Source organism: Manis javanica, chromosome 6, assembly GCF_040802235.1.
Source record: "Manis javanica isolate MJ-LG chromosome 6, MJ_LKY, whole genome shotgun sequence".
Classification (NCBI taxonomy): domain Eukaryota; kingdom Metazoa; phylum Chordata; class Mammalia; order Pholidota; family Manidae; genus Manis; species Manis javanica.
The window spans coordinates 134879561-134897544 of NC_133161.1; the positions used below are offsets into that span (position 1 = coordinate 134879561).

Consider the following 17984-nt stretch of genomic DNA (forward strand, 5'->3'; position numbering starts at 1 on the left):
AAAAAATGAGCAGAGCATCAGTGCTCAGTCTGGCCATTTCAAGAGACTTAATATATGTAATTTTAGAATCTGAAAAAAATAGATGAGGGGCAGAAATATGGAAAGCTGAGAAATAATAGCCAAAATTGTTCCAAAACTCATGAAAACTAAGAGTTCACAGATCCAAGAACTTCAATAAACTTCAAGCACAATAAACAGAAGAAAACTACAATAAGGCACATCATAAACAAATTCTTTAAAACCAGAGCTTTAGAGAAAATTTCAAAGCAGTGAGAAAAAAGAGGCATATTTCATATATAGGAACAAGATAAGGATGATAGCAGATTTCTCATAAAAAACAATGAAAGCCAAAAGTAAAGCAGTATCTTTAAAATAATAGGGGAAAAAAAACTGTCAACAACCTTGAACTCCATGCCCACAGAGTATACAGTGCAAAGTTGAAATAAAGTACTTTTTCAGGCATAAAAAAATGTGAAAGCTCTTATTACCAGTAGGATGTCACCACAAAGAACACTGAAGTCCTTCAGGGAAGAAAGAAAATGATATCAGAAGGAAATATGAATTTATACAAAGAAATGAAAAGCAACCAGATGTGTGACTATATGGGAAAATATAAAATATATTTTTATTACTTAAATCTCTTTAAAAGGCAGCTCCATCTTTAAAGAAAAAACAATAAAATGTATTGTGGGGTTTATAAAATGTGCTGAAGTTAAATGTATGACAATAACACAATGGTCAGAAATTGAAAAAGGAAAGTATATTGTTGTAATATTCTTAAACTGTATGTAAAAGGGTATAACATTACCTGAAAGCAGACTGTACTCTAAACCTTAAATGAAACACTTAAACAAATTACAGCAAATGAAGTAATGAAGAAGAAAACATGGTATCTTAAAAAGCTCAATTAATCCAAGAAAAGGAAGAAAAATGAAGCAAAGAATAGATGGGACTAATGAAATACAAATAGCAGGATAGTAGATTGAAATTCAACCATAGAAATATTCACATTACATATAAATGATCTAAACACCCATATGAATAAAAAAGCAAGAATTAGCTATAAGCTACTTGCAAGAAATCCACTTTAACATAACACAAATCTGTTAGAAGTAAATGCATGAAAGCTACATACCATTTTACACTAATCAGAAGAAAGCTGTAACACAGCTTGAAAGGAATCTTAGCCAAATTTGTGGCAATGTCAAAAAGAACAATGGCAGAATGTAGAAGGGAGGGAGTTCTTCCAAGTTCATTCTGTAAGGCCACTATTTCTCTGAAACCCAAACTAAAGACAACCAGAAAAAATAACTAAGATTATACATATACTTCATAAATATTAATAAAAAAATTCTTAACAAAATTTTAGCCAATCAAATCTTGTAATATTAAAGAAAAGAATATTACATTATAACTAAATGGGGCTTACCCCAAGAATTCAAGGTTGGGTTAGCATTAGAACATTAGTCAATAAAATTTGCTATATTAACAGACCATATGATTGTCTCAGTAGATAGAGAAAAAGTATTTGATGTGAATGTTAGTTTTATGTGTTTAGTTTAATCAAACACTAATCTAGCATTACTGTGAAGGCATTTTGTAGAAGTAGTTAATATGTACGATCAATTGGCTTTGAGTAAAGGAGATTTCCCTCAATAAATGGGGGGAGGGGTTATCCAATCATTTGAAAGGCATTCAGAGCAAAAACAGATTTTTCCAGATAAGAAATTCTGCTTCAAAACTGCGCATCAATTCCTGCCTGAGACTTGTCCGACAGATTTCAAACATGCCAGGCTCCACCAATGCGTGAGGCAATTCCTTAAAATAAATCTATTCATTGTTAGCTAGATACATCATTTATAAATAAATATTTATTTATTATTTCATGAATATATTCATCTATATACTATTTATAATAATATAATAACATTTTTTATTTAATTCTATATATATATATATGTAGGGTAAATATAGAGAGAGAATAGAGGTTCTGGATAACTCAAAATAATTATGCCAAGTAAGAGAAGGCAAACACACAAAAAATCATTGTGTGTGATTTCATTTATATACAATTTTGGAAAATGCCAACTAATTTAAAGTGAAAGAAAACAGAACAGCCTGGGGGAGGGGCAGGGCAATGCTGGAGAACAGGAAGAAGCCTTTGAAGACGACAGGCATGTTAGTTATTATTATTGTGGTGGTTTCATGGGTGTATACAACCATCGAAGCTTATCAATTTGCACACTTTAAATATGTGCAATTTACTTTATGTCAATTATACCTCAGGAGAACTGTTAAAAAATATTAAATATAAGAAAATAATTGCATGGGGCCAAGTTTCTATGTTTCCTACTCAAAATGATATTGTAATTTAAGGAAATGCTCTCCTATGTATGTTATGAGGTCGTTTTGTTTTTATTTTGAAAGGAATGGATATTCAATATTATTAAATGCTTTTTCTGCATCTACTGAGATAACATGAGTTTTCTCCTTTGATTGCTGTGTAGTAGATAATGACTATGGAATTTTTTTATTTTAACCACCCTTACATTATTTTATATATACATATGTGTATATATGTATTTATATATATGTATGTGTATATATATATATACACACAAACTGCTAGATTTAACTAATAACTTTAAGATATTTTTGCATCTAAGTCAGTGAGAGAGGGCCTACAAATTTTCTTCTTTTGTTGTCTTGATCAATTCTGATTTCTAGTCTATATCATACTCATGAGTTGCAAAGTATACACTTTCTTTTTTTTTTTTTTTTTTTTTTTTTTTAGAAGAGCAAGTGAGAGGTTTTTATTTAGAGAGAAAAGGAGAGGACAGAGCTCCCAGCTAATGCCAGGAGGGGACAAGAGAGCCCCAAAGTATACACTTTTTATCCTCTTCAGAATGTTATGTAAGATTATATAAATTTGGAATGACCTTTGGTTTGGCAGAATTGGCTAATAAAAATAACTGGTGTTTTCTTTGAGGTAAACTTTTAAAATATTTAATTTCTTAATAGATGTCTATCTATTCAGACATTCTGTTTCTTTTGGAGATTATTCTGTAGTTGTATTTTTCTAAAATCTTTTTCCATTTTATTTAGAGTTTAAATTTTATGTCATACAATTATTTTACCTTTAACCTCTCCTATATCTATAATTATGTCTCTTTTTCTGACTTAAAATTATTATTGAGTTTTGTTCTGTTTTATTCTCAATTTTTCTCTTTCTTATTATAATCAACTTTTGGCTTTGTCCATCTACTTTATGTTATTATTGCTTCCTGAATCTGTGGATTTCTGTTTTCATTCCAGTTTTAGAAAATTCTCAGTCAATAACTCTTTAAATGTTTCCTCTTTTCCATTTTATTATCTTCCCTAAGACTCTGATTGTATAAATATTAAAATTTTTATTCTAACCTCCATTTCTCTTTCCTATCCTATTCTTTTGCTCTCTGCATTGCAGTTTAAGTAATTTCTTTAAAATATATTCCAGGTCATTAATTTTCTCATCAGCTGTATATAATCAGCTTTTAAAGATATCAGTTAAGATATTCATTTCAGTAGCATAAGGAAGGAAAACATTTCCTCTACCTTCCTAGATTCTGTTGGCTAGTTTAAGAATTAAATTGACTAAAACAGATTAACAGAAAAATCATTTTTAATTATGTATGTACACACAGGACCTACAAAAGCACGAGACTCAAGGAAGCAGCGGCTGATTAAGGCTTACATACCATCCTGAGCTGAGCCAAGGGAAGGGATAGGGGTTTCAGGCTTTTCGGTTGGGGGAGGCAAATTATGGGAAGGTGAAGGGAAGAAATACATGATAAATACAGGTTACCTTATTGTGCAATTAGGAGTCTCTCGATTTGAAAAAAGTTGACCCTGGGAGTAGCTCTCTTTCTGGTAAATACTTTACCAATGCAAATTTACTTGAAAGTGAATATTTTCTTTACAAAGTAGAGAGTTAAACTTTATTTTAGGTAGTTATTTTACCTATAGTTCAAAATGATCCATATGATAAAGTGGCACCTTTTGGGGTGGTATATTCTAAACCCTTCTGTAGTTATCTTTTTCATTTATAGAAACTATTTGGTTATTTTTTTAATTTTGATGGTCATATAATTTGTAATTGCTAGGTCATATTTATATTTTCTTCCTTTAGAGTTCATATCTAGATCTTCTAAGGTAATCATCAGATAATTTCCATTTCTACAGTCCTTCTGGTCTAAATCTGTTGTTTGTTATTTCTTGATTCTCACTCAGTGTGGATTACCTTCCCATATACTTGATGACTTTGGATTTAAAGTACATATTTAAATTATGATTGTGATAATTTTGGAGGTTTAAAATGAGAATGTTTTCTTCCAGAAAGGATTTGCATCTATGTTTTCAGGGGCTAGAAAAAGCCACTGAGCTGGAACTTCTTCAAACCCCCTCAAGGATGGTAGCTAACACTCCACCATCTGGAGGAGCTCAGTCCCATTTCCTAATGGAAAAAGGCTGAGATCCTGAATTACAGTCCTGCTGAGGACATCTGTCCTTAGGACCCCTTTTATCTGCCTACTGTCTGCTACCTCCAGAACTGTTTTCATCTTAGAGTTTCTTATCTGTGCTGTTTTTGGAGTGGAACAGGTCAGTGTGCCTTGAATTCATCACCTACTTCTTTTTTATTTATGAGACCATTAATTCACCAAAAGTGTCTTCTATTCAGGATCTAGTTCTACAAGGGGAGGATCTATTTAAGCACTAAGTTTTCTATTTTAGGTAGTTATTTTACCTATAGTTCATCTCTTGTTATCTTCTCTGGCCCTTGACCTGGGATTTATGCCACTGGCCCCCCTGATTCTCAGACCTTCAGTCTTGGATGAAATTATACCACCAAGTATTCTATACTAAGTAGCCAGACAAGGAAGCTAAGTCTAGGTCTCTTTAACTTGTAGTTCACTACTATTTCCATTTCTGTATGCCAAGAAAACAAATCTTGAGAACTATGAAAATTATCATCTCCCTTTTCAGTATCCTAATTATCAAAATGTGACCCTTCAGGTAACCCATAGACCGAAAGGAGCTGTTATGGACTGAATTGTGTCCCCAGAATTCATGTGTTGAAGTCTTAACCCCAGCTCCACCTCAGAATATGACTGTATGTATAAACAGAGCCTTATGATGATTTTATGTGTCAATTCGATGGGCCACAGGGATCCAAATTAAACATGATTCTGAGTGTGTCTGTGAGGGCATTTCTGAAAGAAGTTAACATTTTAATCAGTGCACCCAGTAAAGCAGATTGCCCATCCAGAAGTGGGAGGGCATCATTCAATCCACTGAGGGTCTGAATAGTGCAAGAGGTGAGGATGAAGGAATTTGTCCCTTTTTTTTTTCCTACCTCACCGATTGAGGTGGGACATCTCATGTTATCTTCTCTGGCCCTTGAACTGGGATTTACACCACTGGCCCCCTGATTCTCAGGCTTTCAGACTTGGATGAAATTTTACCACCAGCCTTCCTGGGTGTCCAGTTTGCCAATGCCAGATCACGGGACTTCTCAGCATCATTGGTATGAGCCAGGTCTTCAAAATAAATATACATGTACATCTACATTTATGTGTGTGTGTGTGTGTGTGTGTATTCCTATGTGTGTGTGCATAATCCACTGGTTCTGTTTCTCTAAGAAGGACATTAAAGAGGTGATTAAAGTTAACTGAAGTCAAATGGGTAATTCCTAATTCTATATTACAGGTGTCCTCAAAAGAGGAGGGAGAGACCCCAAAGACAAAGCAAGGCTACGTGAAGACACAGGAAGAAGACGGTCATCTGCGGGCCCAGCAGAGATGTTTAAAGAGAAATCAACCCTGTCAACACTTTACTCTTGGACTTCCAACCTCCAGAACTGTGAGAAAATTAAATTCTGTTGTTTAAGCTGCCCAGTCTGTGGTATTTTGTTGTAAGAGTTCCCTAGCAAACTAATACAGGAGCCTACTCAATATTCCTCAGGTTTTCCTTATTCCCGGAATGGTCTCTTCCTCTTGTCTTCATGGGAAATTTAACCTATCCTTGAGGGCCAAATCAAATGTCACCTCTTCTGTGACACTTTCCCTAATTCTCTGCAATCCCCTATTTTGACATATTTCTTTTACGGCTCATTTTACATTGTGTCGGTGTCTGTCTCTGTACTAGACTGTCAATCCTTTAAGAAGAATAACCGTATGGAGTCCAGCTCTGAATTCCCAATACCTAGCTTAATGCCTGTTAGATGGATATATGGATGGACGAGTGAATGAATAAATAAGATATAATTTCTCCTAAAGATTCTGTACTCTCTGCTGCCCTCTGGCGGCCCTTCATTCTCTAACACTACATCGGAGGTGGTGGAGATGCTCCTGGCAACATCCTAACTCTTCAGACCTCTTTCCAATAATCTGTTTTCCAATGTATGCAAAATTTTCTCCTCCTATTTTGGTATTTCCATACTCTACTTTTCCCTTACCTCATCTTTCAACTTCCCGGTCATCCTTCTCATTTATTGAGAACTTTTATACCAAGACCACCATTATTCTCTCTACCCTAACACTGGTGAATTTCAGTCCCAAGTAGATCATCCTTCTCAAAAACAGATTCAAAATTTCTTCCTCCACCTTCACATGCCATCCATACGCTACTTCAGGAACTCATCACTTGTTACTTGGCCACACCCAGACTTCATCATCACAAATGTTTCCATCTCTAAATACCTTGACTCTGTAGTAAGTTGAATAATGCCAAGCACCCACCACCCCACAGCAAAATGTCCACATTCTGATCCCCAGAACCTGTGACTATGTTGCCTTATATGGCAAAAGATACATTGCAGATGTGATTAAGAATCTTCAGCTGGGAAGATTGTCCTGGATTATCTGGGGGGGCTCAAGGTAATCACAAGGTCCTTACAAGAAGGAAGCAGGAGGGTCAGAGTGAAGCAAGGAGACAGGACAACAGAAGCAGAGGCCTTCACTGTGATGTTGGGGCCAAGGCCAGGAGCGCAGATAGCCTCTAGACGCTAGAAAAGGCAAGGAAACAGATTCTTCCATAAAGCCTCCAGAAGGAACTCATTTTAGACTTCTGACGTCCAGAACTGTAAGGGTATGCATTTATGTTGCTGTAACCTCTAAGTCTGTGGTAGTTTGGTAGAGCAGCAATAAGAAACTAACATGGGCTATAATAGACCAATACATAGCCACAGACTTTTGTTCTGACTCACTCACTCTCTGCCAGTACAGCTAACCCTGCTCTCACAAATGACTCTCTCTCTCTCTCTCTCTCTCTCTGGCTTCACGTCCTTTCCTAAACACCTAAAAACCCTGATTCTTGATGTTTACAGCATTCTTCTCAGGACATCGAGGACCTAAGCACCTACGCTTTCACTTCATCTACCCTGATGCCCCCACCATTGCAACAGACCCACCTTCTGCTGTCTTCTCTCCATGCTGGGGATACTAAACACCTCAGGAGAAAATAACTCAACAGTATGTATTGGTGCCACCAGAAACTCATGACTCTAAACCTCAGCTAGGTCCTCAATCCCTCCTTATTCTTCCTCAGCTCCTCTTCTATATCTCATAACAGTCATTCTAAACCATCGATTCTTCCCAAGTCACCTGCCCCATCACTACCCTTCTCTTTGGTAAGTTATCTGGACTTTTATTTTTGAGAGGGAATCAAGATGTAGCATAAGCTGCCTCCATCGTGTCTTCTTGCTGAAGTTCCCCTTATTCTCATTGTCCCCACTCGTTTATCACTGCTGTGTCTACCTAAAAGACCTTCCTTCCCTTTTCACCTTGCTCTCTCTACCCTATGTTCACCTGAAAGGGCTTACTTAACTTTTTTTTCTTTTTCCACCTTTCTATGAAGATATCATCGGCCCACCTAGTTCTCCAGTAGACCACCCTTTTTTGTGATCCCATACATACATCTATTGCAGCTCACATACCACATGGGGTAATGATTAATTACATTCATCTATTTATGTCTCCCTCTCTGTTAACTGGACTAAGAATCCCTTGAGGTAAATTACAAAGTCATACTTGGCTTATCTCCAACACTCTAGCACTGTGCTTATAACTTTTTGAGAAATGGTAAGAAGGAAAAAAGGACCCAATCGGCTGGTGAAGGATGTGGCCAAACAGCCAGCCTCCCCATGTCACATATGCACACTATCACCACTACCAAACATCAGTTCTGCCTCTGACCTCCTCCCAGCAATTAATCTGTTTGGAGAGTGAGGTTGCCCCAGATCCCTAGGCAGAAGCTCACACCAGTCAAAATGACAAGTGCACTGGCATGTTCATCTGAGAGCTCTGTTTCATCAAATCCACTTCAGAATCAGCAAGGCACTCTTGGCTACCTTGTGTTCCAGACCATCTGGTCAGGTGGCACAGAGCCCACTTACAAGGACGGTCAGTTTCTTATTGCTCTGAACATTCCAGATTATGATGCAGAGTAAACTTTCCCTCTGAACTGTCACAGGGAAGTTTTCAGAATCATCATTAATCCCTCCTTCATCCACTTCTCTATGTTAGTTCTTGGCTTGGTGGCAGGGATATTTCTCCAGAGCATCATTGTGATCTTCAAACTGCCCCTGAGGATGACAGAATGATACAGGAGGGCAAAAAATGCCAGCACCCGCTTCTTCTATTTCTTTTCTGTGAGAAGGAGAGCAGCGATGAAGGAGCCTGTGCCATGGAAACACTGGACCTCATTCTAGGATCTCAGGGATGTGACCATTTGGCTTCATGGACACTTTGATTAAATGGTGTGCTTTAGAAGTAATATAGGCATGATCCATGCCTCATATCCAAGTGATGGTTCCTTTTGTATTCAAAAGAAATCTTTGCCTCAACAGAAATGGAGATGAGAGAAGAAGCTGCAATGTGCATGCTTCTCATTGGCAGTTTTTGGTTATAGTTTGCCTGAAGATCCCTCAAAACATCTGGGAACTGATGCTGTAATGATGAAAGGTGGCTAACAGCATAGACAACACTGAAGATGGGCAACCACAATCAGCTCTATACAAATGATATACGCCCTGTGCCAAAATAAAAATGATGCATTTTGCAGACAGAGCTCCTAGAGATCAAAATGGGGAAGGCAGCTAGGTTCCCATCAAACTGGCATAAAATCTCTTACTCAGGGCCAGCACTGTCCGATATTTAATCTTCCTATAGGTAATTCTGACTGTTTGGATAGCCGACAGCAAATTTACTAAAACCAAAAAACAACCAAATATAGAACACATTTCAAAACAAATATATTTGAGGATTGTCTGAAAATGCATCCCTACGTCTGCCTTCTTTTCCTATATATTTGGGGAGGAAAGGGGAAGAAGAAATGGCAAGAGTCACAAACTCTCACCCTTGAAGATTCAGCATAAAGGTTACCTTCTCTATGAGGTCTGCCTTAACCATTAATCTTTCCTTCTCCTGAACCTATAAAATGTTGTATTTTACTATACCTCATAATGACTTGCATTATCTGATATCTATTCATGATCCAAGAACTCCTCTCCCCAATTAAGTGCGAGGTCCTTGAGGACAAGGACTGCTTCTGTTCCTCCACACTACCTATCACAGTGATTGAATATAGAAGATGCTCAAACTATTTGATTGCTTGGGTAATGCCACCAGGAAATAACCCCAAATCACAAATGTGATTTTGTTAATGCATTATATGAAATTCAAGGAATAAACCTATCTCTGTAGTAATGTTTTATGCCTTGTATTCTACAGTTCCCGAGTATACGTCGACGAGCTGTGTATTGGGGATGGGGATGGAAGGCGGGTGGTGGGGAAAGAGGGGTTAATGTTAAGATGTATCAGACTCATAAAAAAATGCTCACATGGGATTCAATTAAACTGGATTATTCAGAGTTTGCCTTAGCAGTAAAAGACGCTCACGGGCTTCATTTAATAACTAAAGCTGGAAGTGTGGGTCTTTGAGGGTCACTGCCAGTAAGGCCACCCCTTGTTCATTCGTCTTTCGGAATTTTGGGGCATGTCAGCCAGCATGAGCTCTGCACTGCAGGTTCAGAGAGCGGCTTGCGCTGGTGCTGTCACGGCGGCTTCCTACCACGAGGGGGCGCCCCGCAGCTCCGCGCCTCGGGGAGCTCGGCCGCTTTCCCAGCATGCCTCTCTCCACCGACATCGACCCGGAAGCTGTCGCGAGTCACCGCCGGCCGGCAGCCCTGACAGAACCGAGGCCGAGAGCGCAGTCGCCGGGCCGCCCCTGCCCCGCTAAGGGCTTCTCCGAGGCCGACGGAGGAGGCACTGTTGAGCCCTCTGGACGTCGAGGCTCAGTCTGGGCGCCCCCGCCCCGGCGGTGTGTGGCGCCGCCCTGTTCGGTCCGGCCCTTAGCGTCAGTAAGTGTCGGGTGAGGGGCCCCGTTGGGCCTGCCCGCCCCGCCAGGCAGCGCCGAGGCCCCCCGACCCTGCGTTATGACGGCCGCAGAGCTTCCCTCCAGAGCAGCGTCTCCGCCGGAAGGGGCCGGAGCGGGAGGGAGCAGCGGAGCTGCCAGTGCGGCCATGCAACGGCTGTAGGGCATCAGGGCCCAGGGCCCCGGCCCGGCCCCGAATAGCTCCCCAGATTTCTTCATGTCTGCGGCACAGTTACGCCCCACCCCTAACTCAGTAAAATAGAAAGAGGGCGGGCGGTCGTCCCGGGAGCCGCCTGGTCCTCCCGGCCATGAGTGCGGAGACCGCGGCCTCCATAGAGGAGGCCCCCGCTGGGTCCAGCTGTCACCTCGATAACCTGCTGAGCAGCCGGAAGCTGATGGCTGTGGGGGTCGTGCTCGGCTGGCTCCTGGTCATCCACTTTCTGGTCAACGTGTGGCTTCTGTGCCTTCTGTCTGCGTTGCTGGCGGTGCTGGGAGGGTGGCTGGGCTCAAACGCCATCGACGGGGCGTCCGGTCGGCTACACCTGGAACGATTCATTCCAGTGACCGTCTGCCCGCCAAACCCTGAGGCAGAGAGGCAGCTGGAACAGGAGATCAACCGCACCATCCACATGATTATTCGGGACTTCGTGTCATCCTGGTATCGCTCAGTGAGCCAGGAGCCAGCCTTTGAGGATGAAATGGAGGCGGCTATGAGAGGGTTGGTCCAGGAGCTCCGGAGGAGGATGGGCATGGGGGACAGACGTGCTCTTGCCCAGAGGGTTCTAACTCTCTGTGGTTGTCACCTGCAGAGCTATATTCAGGCAAAGGAGGCCACGGCAGGGAAGCTGAGTGGTACAGTTGAGGCCTCCCAGCTCTGGGACGCTTACTGCCAGGCCGCTGCCCCGCATCCTGCTGTACAAAATCCCAGTGCTGAGGTCAGCTACACTCGGGGCATTGTGGATTTGTTGCTCCAAGAACTAGTGCCAAAGCCCCACCTGGAGACCCGGACCGGTCGCCATGTCGTGGTCGAACTCATTACTTGCAATGTAATCTTACCGCTGATCAGCAAGCTGTCAGATCCAGACTGGATCCACCTTGTACTCATAAGCATCTTTTCCAGGACCAGAAATAATCCAGCAGAAGTGGTTAAACCGCTCCGTCCAGCCAGTGCTCTGGATCAGCCCTCAGTGCCCACATCTCTGCCACTGATTGTTGAGGTACAGAGCCTGCCAGAAGTAAAAGTCCCTTCTCCAGCAGCAGCCCCAGGGCTTCTAAACTGTAGTGAGCAAGAGGGGCCTTCACAGCCCTCCCCAGAAGTTGAAGAAGGCCATGAAGCTATAGAGGGAGATTTTGGTGGCGTGCTGGAAGAAAGAAAAGTAGGAAACAACTCTTCTCATTTCCTACAGCCTGATATTCGAGGCCCTCTATTCTTATGTGAAGATGCAGAGCTGGAGTCTCCACTGTCTGAACTGGGCAAAGAAACCATCATGCTCATGACCCCAGTCAATTTCCTCTCTGACAGGATCCAGGATGCCCTGTGTGCCCTACAGAGTCCCCAGTCTCTGGAGCCTAAGGATGGTGAGGAAGCTGAAGGAATTGAAGGAGCAGAGGCTGAGGAGGGTCCAGGAATAGAAACAGAGACAGGCCTGTTGGTGTCCATGCTGAAGTCCTGCCCAGAGATCCAGATTGACACAGCAGACAAGGAGGTAGAACAAGATGTCACCTCTCTTAGAGCATTGCTGTCAAGTCCAGAAAGCACCTTCCCTTCACGGCCCTCGTGCTTAGAGAAGGACCTGACCAATGGCATGAGCTCGCAAGATCCTAGTCTGCCACAGGTTCTGCTTTCCTCTTCTTCAGCTGGTCCTCTCAGCTCAGCCACCTTCAGCTTCGAGCCCTTGAGTAGTCCAGATGGCCCAGTTGTCATCCAGAACCTTCGTATCACCGGCACCATTACTGCTCGAGAGCACAGTGGCACCGGATTCCACCCATACACGCTCTACACGGTGAAGGTAAGAGGATTAGAACTGTCGCCCCCACTCTGGGCTGGGGATAGGTCTGGTAAGCAGTCAGTGAAGCTAATTTTCTAAGGGAAGAGCTGCTGTAGTTTGCTGTGTTTAATTCAACAAGCATCCATGTATAATTGGTCTGAAGATCATTTGTAAGGCACATTTCTGTCCCCCCACACAAACAATCCCAGAGTCTCAGGATTGTTAGGATACTTAGAGTCATATTTTTTCATGGTTTCCAGTGAATAGAGGCTTATCCAGAAATTGTCTTTGCAAGTTTCTTCCCTGCTAAATTCTTTCTTCTTTTTAATTAGTAGTATCTTTTGCAATTTGTTTTAGGAGGAGTTATTTACCTATATAGACTTCAGAAGGTAGCAAGTTCCTCATTCCTAGAGATGTTTAAGCACAGAAGTAGGAACTACTTGGTAGAGATGATATGAAGGGGATTCATGTATCAGATGGTTGGTACAATTAGAGCAGCAGTTCCCTAAAACTGGTTTTAGGGTAGGCTTCCTCCAAGTCACCCAGAGAGTTGTAGCTTTTTAAAAATATACACCACTGGAACCCATTATTGGAAATTCTCATTCAGAATCCATCAGAACCGATCAGAATCCATATATTTAAAAAGTAGTCCAGATGATTTTGAGATACATCCAGGTTTGGGAATGTATCACTATTGAATAGTGTCCCTCAAAGAGCAGAATGTTCCACAGAAAGCTGTGTAACTTCAGGTGCTCCAAAGCGCCACCGTGAATTCTATCCATGTCTCTTACCTAGGCCTTTCCATCTCTGTACTGGTCTGAGGGACTACTTGGCTCACGTGAGCTCGTAATGAATACTTCTCTCCCTCTGGCTTTAGATCAATTTTAAACCACCAGCCACAAATTCCACCAAGAAGGTAATTTCTTCCATCAGTTGCCCCACAGTGTAATACCTCAACCAAACAGTAATGGTAATCTACTCCTAATGAGAGCAAGCATATGTATAGCTCTTCCACAGCAATTCATCATAGCTTAGCTCCTCTGTCAAAAAGTCTTCCCCTGTACTAAGTTACAGCTTTCATGCAGTTCTGGGTGTTCACTTTGGGGAAATATACTTACAACTTATCTTTTCCAAATACTGGCCCTCCAAGAGTATGAAGATAGCAAATTTTGACTCCAATCTTCACATGACTTCTAATCATACAGATGATATGACTTAGGAGAAAGGAAATTCAGTTTAGTTCCATTGGTAATAATCTGCCCAGAACAAAAACACATGTCCCTTTAATACCAGGCAAACAAATGATTTTTGTGCATCAGCTGTTTGGGATTGTGTGTTCTTACCCCAACTAATATGGAGGAATTAATCACTTGTTTAATATAGTGGCAAATGGTTATCCCCATATAATATCCAACCTCATAATTTAGGGTGAAAGAGGTGATAGCATTTTTATTGGTGTTGTACTGTCTGTTTTATACTCTGTCTTTGGGATTTGGAAAATAGTCATGTAGCCATTTTTATAAATTAAGAATGTGTTTGCAGGAGGGAGCTTTGAGACGGAAGAAGGGAACGGAGAAGAGTAAAACTCTGTTCTCTCTTTGTGGACAATGTGTGTTGGGAAATAGATCTCATACTTCTGCCAGTTGGAATTTGAGTAAATTCATTATAACTTAAAACAGAAATCTGATCTGGTAGGTTCAAGAACAGAATAGGAACATCTCCCTTCCTTTACCCCTACTCTGCTGGTACTGTGTAGCCATTGACCTGATGCAGTGAACGAATTTGTTCATTCAACAGTATGAGACGGCCCTTGACGGTGGTGACAACAGCAGCAGCCTGCAACAGGTGGCCTACCACACTGTGAATCGCCGCTACCGTGAGTTCCTGAATCTGCAGACACGTCTGGAGGAGAAATCAGATCTACGGAAGTTCATCAAAAGTAAGGAGTTTCCCCAGCCTGGACTGCCTACTTGCTGTTCACATCTGGCCACCTGATCTGAGAGGCTGGAGGCCTATTCATTTGTGGGGTGGGGTGGAGGAGCAGACTGCAGTATTGAGGGCCCTTTGCACCTCCCCCTGGTTTCCAGGTGTTTTGGGTTTTAGTGCTAGACAGCACTGAGCACATGCTTTCTGAAGTACTGCAATTCTAAAAGTAAGCTACTTAAGCAGCTCCTATGTTTTTTAAAAAATGCTAATCACCTTTGTTTTTAAAAATGTTCATAATAAACTTTTTAATAAGTTTAAGCATAAGTTGTGGATTTCTGTTAAGCATTTTCTTTTTTAATAATAATAGCTAATACTGAACCAAGCTGAAAAATATATGCCAGGTTCTCTTCTAAGCACTTTATACATACTAGCTCATTTGATTCTCATAACAGCTTATGAGATATATATTATCATTATCCCCATTTTACAGAAAAGAAACAAAGTCAAACAAAGATTAAACAACTTTCCAAAGGTCATTCTTACAGTAGAGATCAGAACCAAAATTTAAACTTGGGTAATTGGAATTCAGGGCCCTCATTTGAACCACTCTTAGCATATGGCCTTTAATACCATAATAATTAACATTAATAATCATTAATAATGAGCACAGGTTGTATGTGTTTTATCCTGGGGTCTATTTGGGATTTCTGAAATAAATCCCAGGGGAATATATACACAGTTCTGTTTTCTTTATATGTATGTTGTGTTTTATATGGAACAGCTCACAGTGAATGAGCCTTTTTTTTTTCCCCAAAGATGTAAAGGGTCCTAAAAAGCTCTTTCCAGATCTTCCATTTGGAAATATGGATAGTGACAGAGTAGAAGCCCGTAAGAGCCTCCTGGAATCATTTCTAAAGGTCAGTATTCTTCTGTTTTGGCTCTGTTCTCATTCTTACCAGCTAAGGTGGAGAGATCTGGGGGAACTGAAAATTCTTTGAAATCCTTCTTGTATCTTTTGCAGCAACTGTGTGCCATTCCTGAGATTGCTAACAGTGAGGAGGTGCAGGAGTTCCTTGCTCTGAACACAGATGCTCGCATCGCTTTTGTCAAGAAACCATTCATGGTCTCCAGAATAGACAAGGTACCAGCAGGGTCACTGTGCTCAGCCTTAGTTTCTCATCAGAGTGAAGGCAGTTCTTGAACTATAAGAGGTGGAGAGGTGGGAGGGTGGGCAGCACAGAAGAATCAATAAAACATGGATTTGAATTTTTTGCCAAATATTGATTGGGTCATCAACTTGCTGAACTGCAGTGATCAACTGTGAGGATACAATACCATGACACTGTAAGGGTACACATATTTTTTGGAGATACCATGACATTGTTCTAGTAGAAGGGTACAAGGGTAGATCTGTACCTCCATAGGTATAGGTGGGGGCAGGAAGGTCTCTTCTGGGGAATGAAGAGCATTCCCAGTGTTGGTCACTCAGGAAAACAGCCCAAGACAGGGCACTAAGCTGGATTTAGATTGGTGTAGCAAGTCTCTGCTAGACAACAATGTGGAGAGAATTGTACTTTCTTCAAGAATCTCTGAATCTCAGAATCTCTTGACATGGTAGGAAAAGGACATTTGTGTAATACAGCCTGGAAGCAGAGATTACCAACTGATTTTAGAGTCTCTAGGGCAGAAGTCTGAGGTTATGTTTATCAAAAGCTGGTGTATGTTTTAAAAGGTTAGAAAAGTACTGACTCATTTGCAGAAGAGGAGCCTCCCTCTTCTTATCTAGACTTCAGGGGATAAAATGATAAAGTGGAATTTCATGTGGTAGGAGTTATGAGACATTCACTGCGATGAGGGAAAAACTGCAAACTAGAAAGGAATGAAGGAGGCAAAACCCCCGGAGTTCCACGTAGATGTGTTCATCCATTGATTCTTCCAACATCTACATATTGCTTGCCCAGTTCAAGCCTCATACTGTACTAGCTGCTGGTGGTAACAGCAGTGAACAAGGCAGATAGGTACCCCCCTCCCCCCTCCATAGACTACAGTTTTGTGAGCCTCCAGAGCAAGTTTCATTTTCTAAGCTACATTATCTACATTCACACTATCCTCTGTGTTCTTTCCCTGGTTTGTATCCACCAGTCTTCACTGCAGTCTTGATCATTTCAGCCTTGTCTTAGCTGTACTCCTTGTAGAGGATCAACACAAGATTGAGTTGAAGAAGGAAGGCATGGTGCTGCTCCCCGCCAGCAGTGTTAATTATTAATTAGTGAGAGGCACCAAAAGAAAAGTAAATGCTTTTTCCATTTCTTTGATATTTTAGGGTTTCATTTGTTTGTACATTCTCCTTTTTAGCAAATACCTATATGACATTTTCCCATTCTGAGAAATAGAGATAATTCTTACTCTTCAGTGAGTATTGTTTTATTTGATCTTTATGAGTAAAGAAATAAATATCAATTCCAGATTCCTTAATTTTGACCTGAATGATTTTTATTATTCTTTCTATACATAAAGAAGATAAATTATTTGAATTAACTGGAAAAAACAAGTATTTATGTGAATTACTCTGAGCATGTTTATATGATACATATGCCTCTAGACTGTATTTCTAATTTTGATATCTTCACTCTTTTTTTTCTCTACACAATGTTATCTGTATTACTGCCAAGTCATATCTTGGCAAAAGTAGCAATTAGGAAACTAAAAATCATTCTTTTATATACAAAGAATTTAAAAATGAAAAGTATTTCACCGGCATGCAGAACTAGGATTTTATTTACCCCATTGTTTGTTTTGGCTTCTTTTCCCATGCACTGTTTGTCTGAATTCCCTTGAGAAGGATTTTTATGGCATAGGGAAAAGGGAGGATAGTTGCCACTAAGGCATTAGCTGGAATCGGATTGTGCCGTTGGGTAAGGCTCTGCTAGATAGCTTAATTGTCTACTCGTCCTGACAGCATAAAGCACCATGAGGTAGTCGCACCTTGGTTTCTGTCTGACCCTGCATCTCTGACCCCTACAGATGGTGGTGAGTGCTATCGTGGATACTTTGAAGACAGCATTTCCTCGCTCTGAACCCCAGAGCCCGACAGAGGAGCTAAGTGAGGCCGAGACAGAAAGCAAGCCCCAGACAGAAGGCAAAAAGGCTAGCAAGTGAGAAGCCCTTCAATCACCCAGGAACCCTTTCCCAAGTTCTCAGGTTGATCCCCAATCCTCCACCATTCTCAGGCCCTGGAAGAGAAGAGATGGTCATACACATAGTTTCTATACAAAGCCATACTCCATACTCCTCAATGCTCAACCCAGAGGACTCTGAGATCTTGAATAGGCAGCCCACTGAATGTTTGTCTTGCCATGGGAACACAGGACCCAGACTGACCAGGATTTTTGACTTGAAGGAAAACTCTAGAATAGGGATGGATAGTCTCTTTTACTGTTCCCTTAGAAAATAGAGGTTTCTTTTCTATTAAGAATTAAGGCTTTTCACTGATCTCAGCCATCGTTTCTGGAAATCTTGACTCAGAAGCTGCATATACCAGGAAAGGGCTAGAATGGACACCTGCAGGGCCTATTTTAGCAACTGGTTATTGTGGTTACTCCTGCAAGAGGGACCCAGACGTTCTGTGACAGCCCTCAGAGCCAGCACGTGGAAGGAAGG

The 17984-nt window shown here is 41.1% G+C and overlaps 1 protein-coding gene across 4 annotated transcripts in view; it reads left to right on the forward strand.

Moving 5' to 3' along the window:
- The first annotated feature begins 10182 nt into the window (after positions 1-10182).
- Positions 10183-17984, forward strand: part of SNX19 (sorting nexin 19) — a 37994-nt gene continuing 30192 nt past the window's right edge. For 2 of the 4 annotated variants that reach the window (XM_037000851.2, XM_037000854.2), the window contains exons 1-5: positions 10184-12419; positions 14196-14337; positions 15141-15241; positions 15346-15465; positions 17349-17479. In XM_037000851.2, the coding sequence (XP_036856746.2) occupies positions 10719-12419; positions 14196-14337; positions 15141-15241; positions 15346-15465; positions 17349-17479 (2195 nt within the window). In that variant the 5' untranslated portion in view covers positions 10184-10718. Of the gene's footprint in view, positions 12420-14195; positions 14338-15140; positions 15242-15345; positions 15466-17348; positions 17480-17984 lie in introns of all 4 variants that reach the window. The other 2 variants (XM_037000853.2, XM_017653306.3) reach the window with 2 other exon arrangements.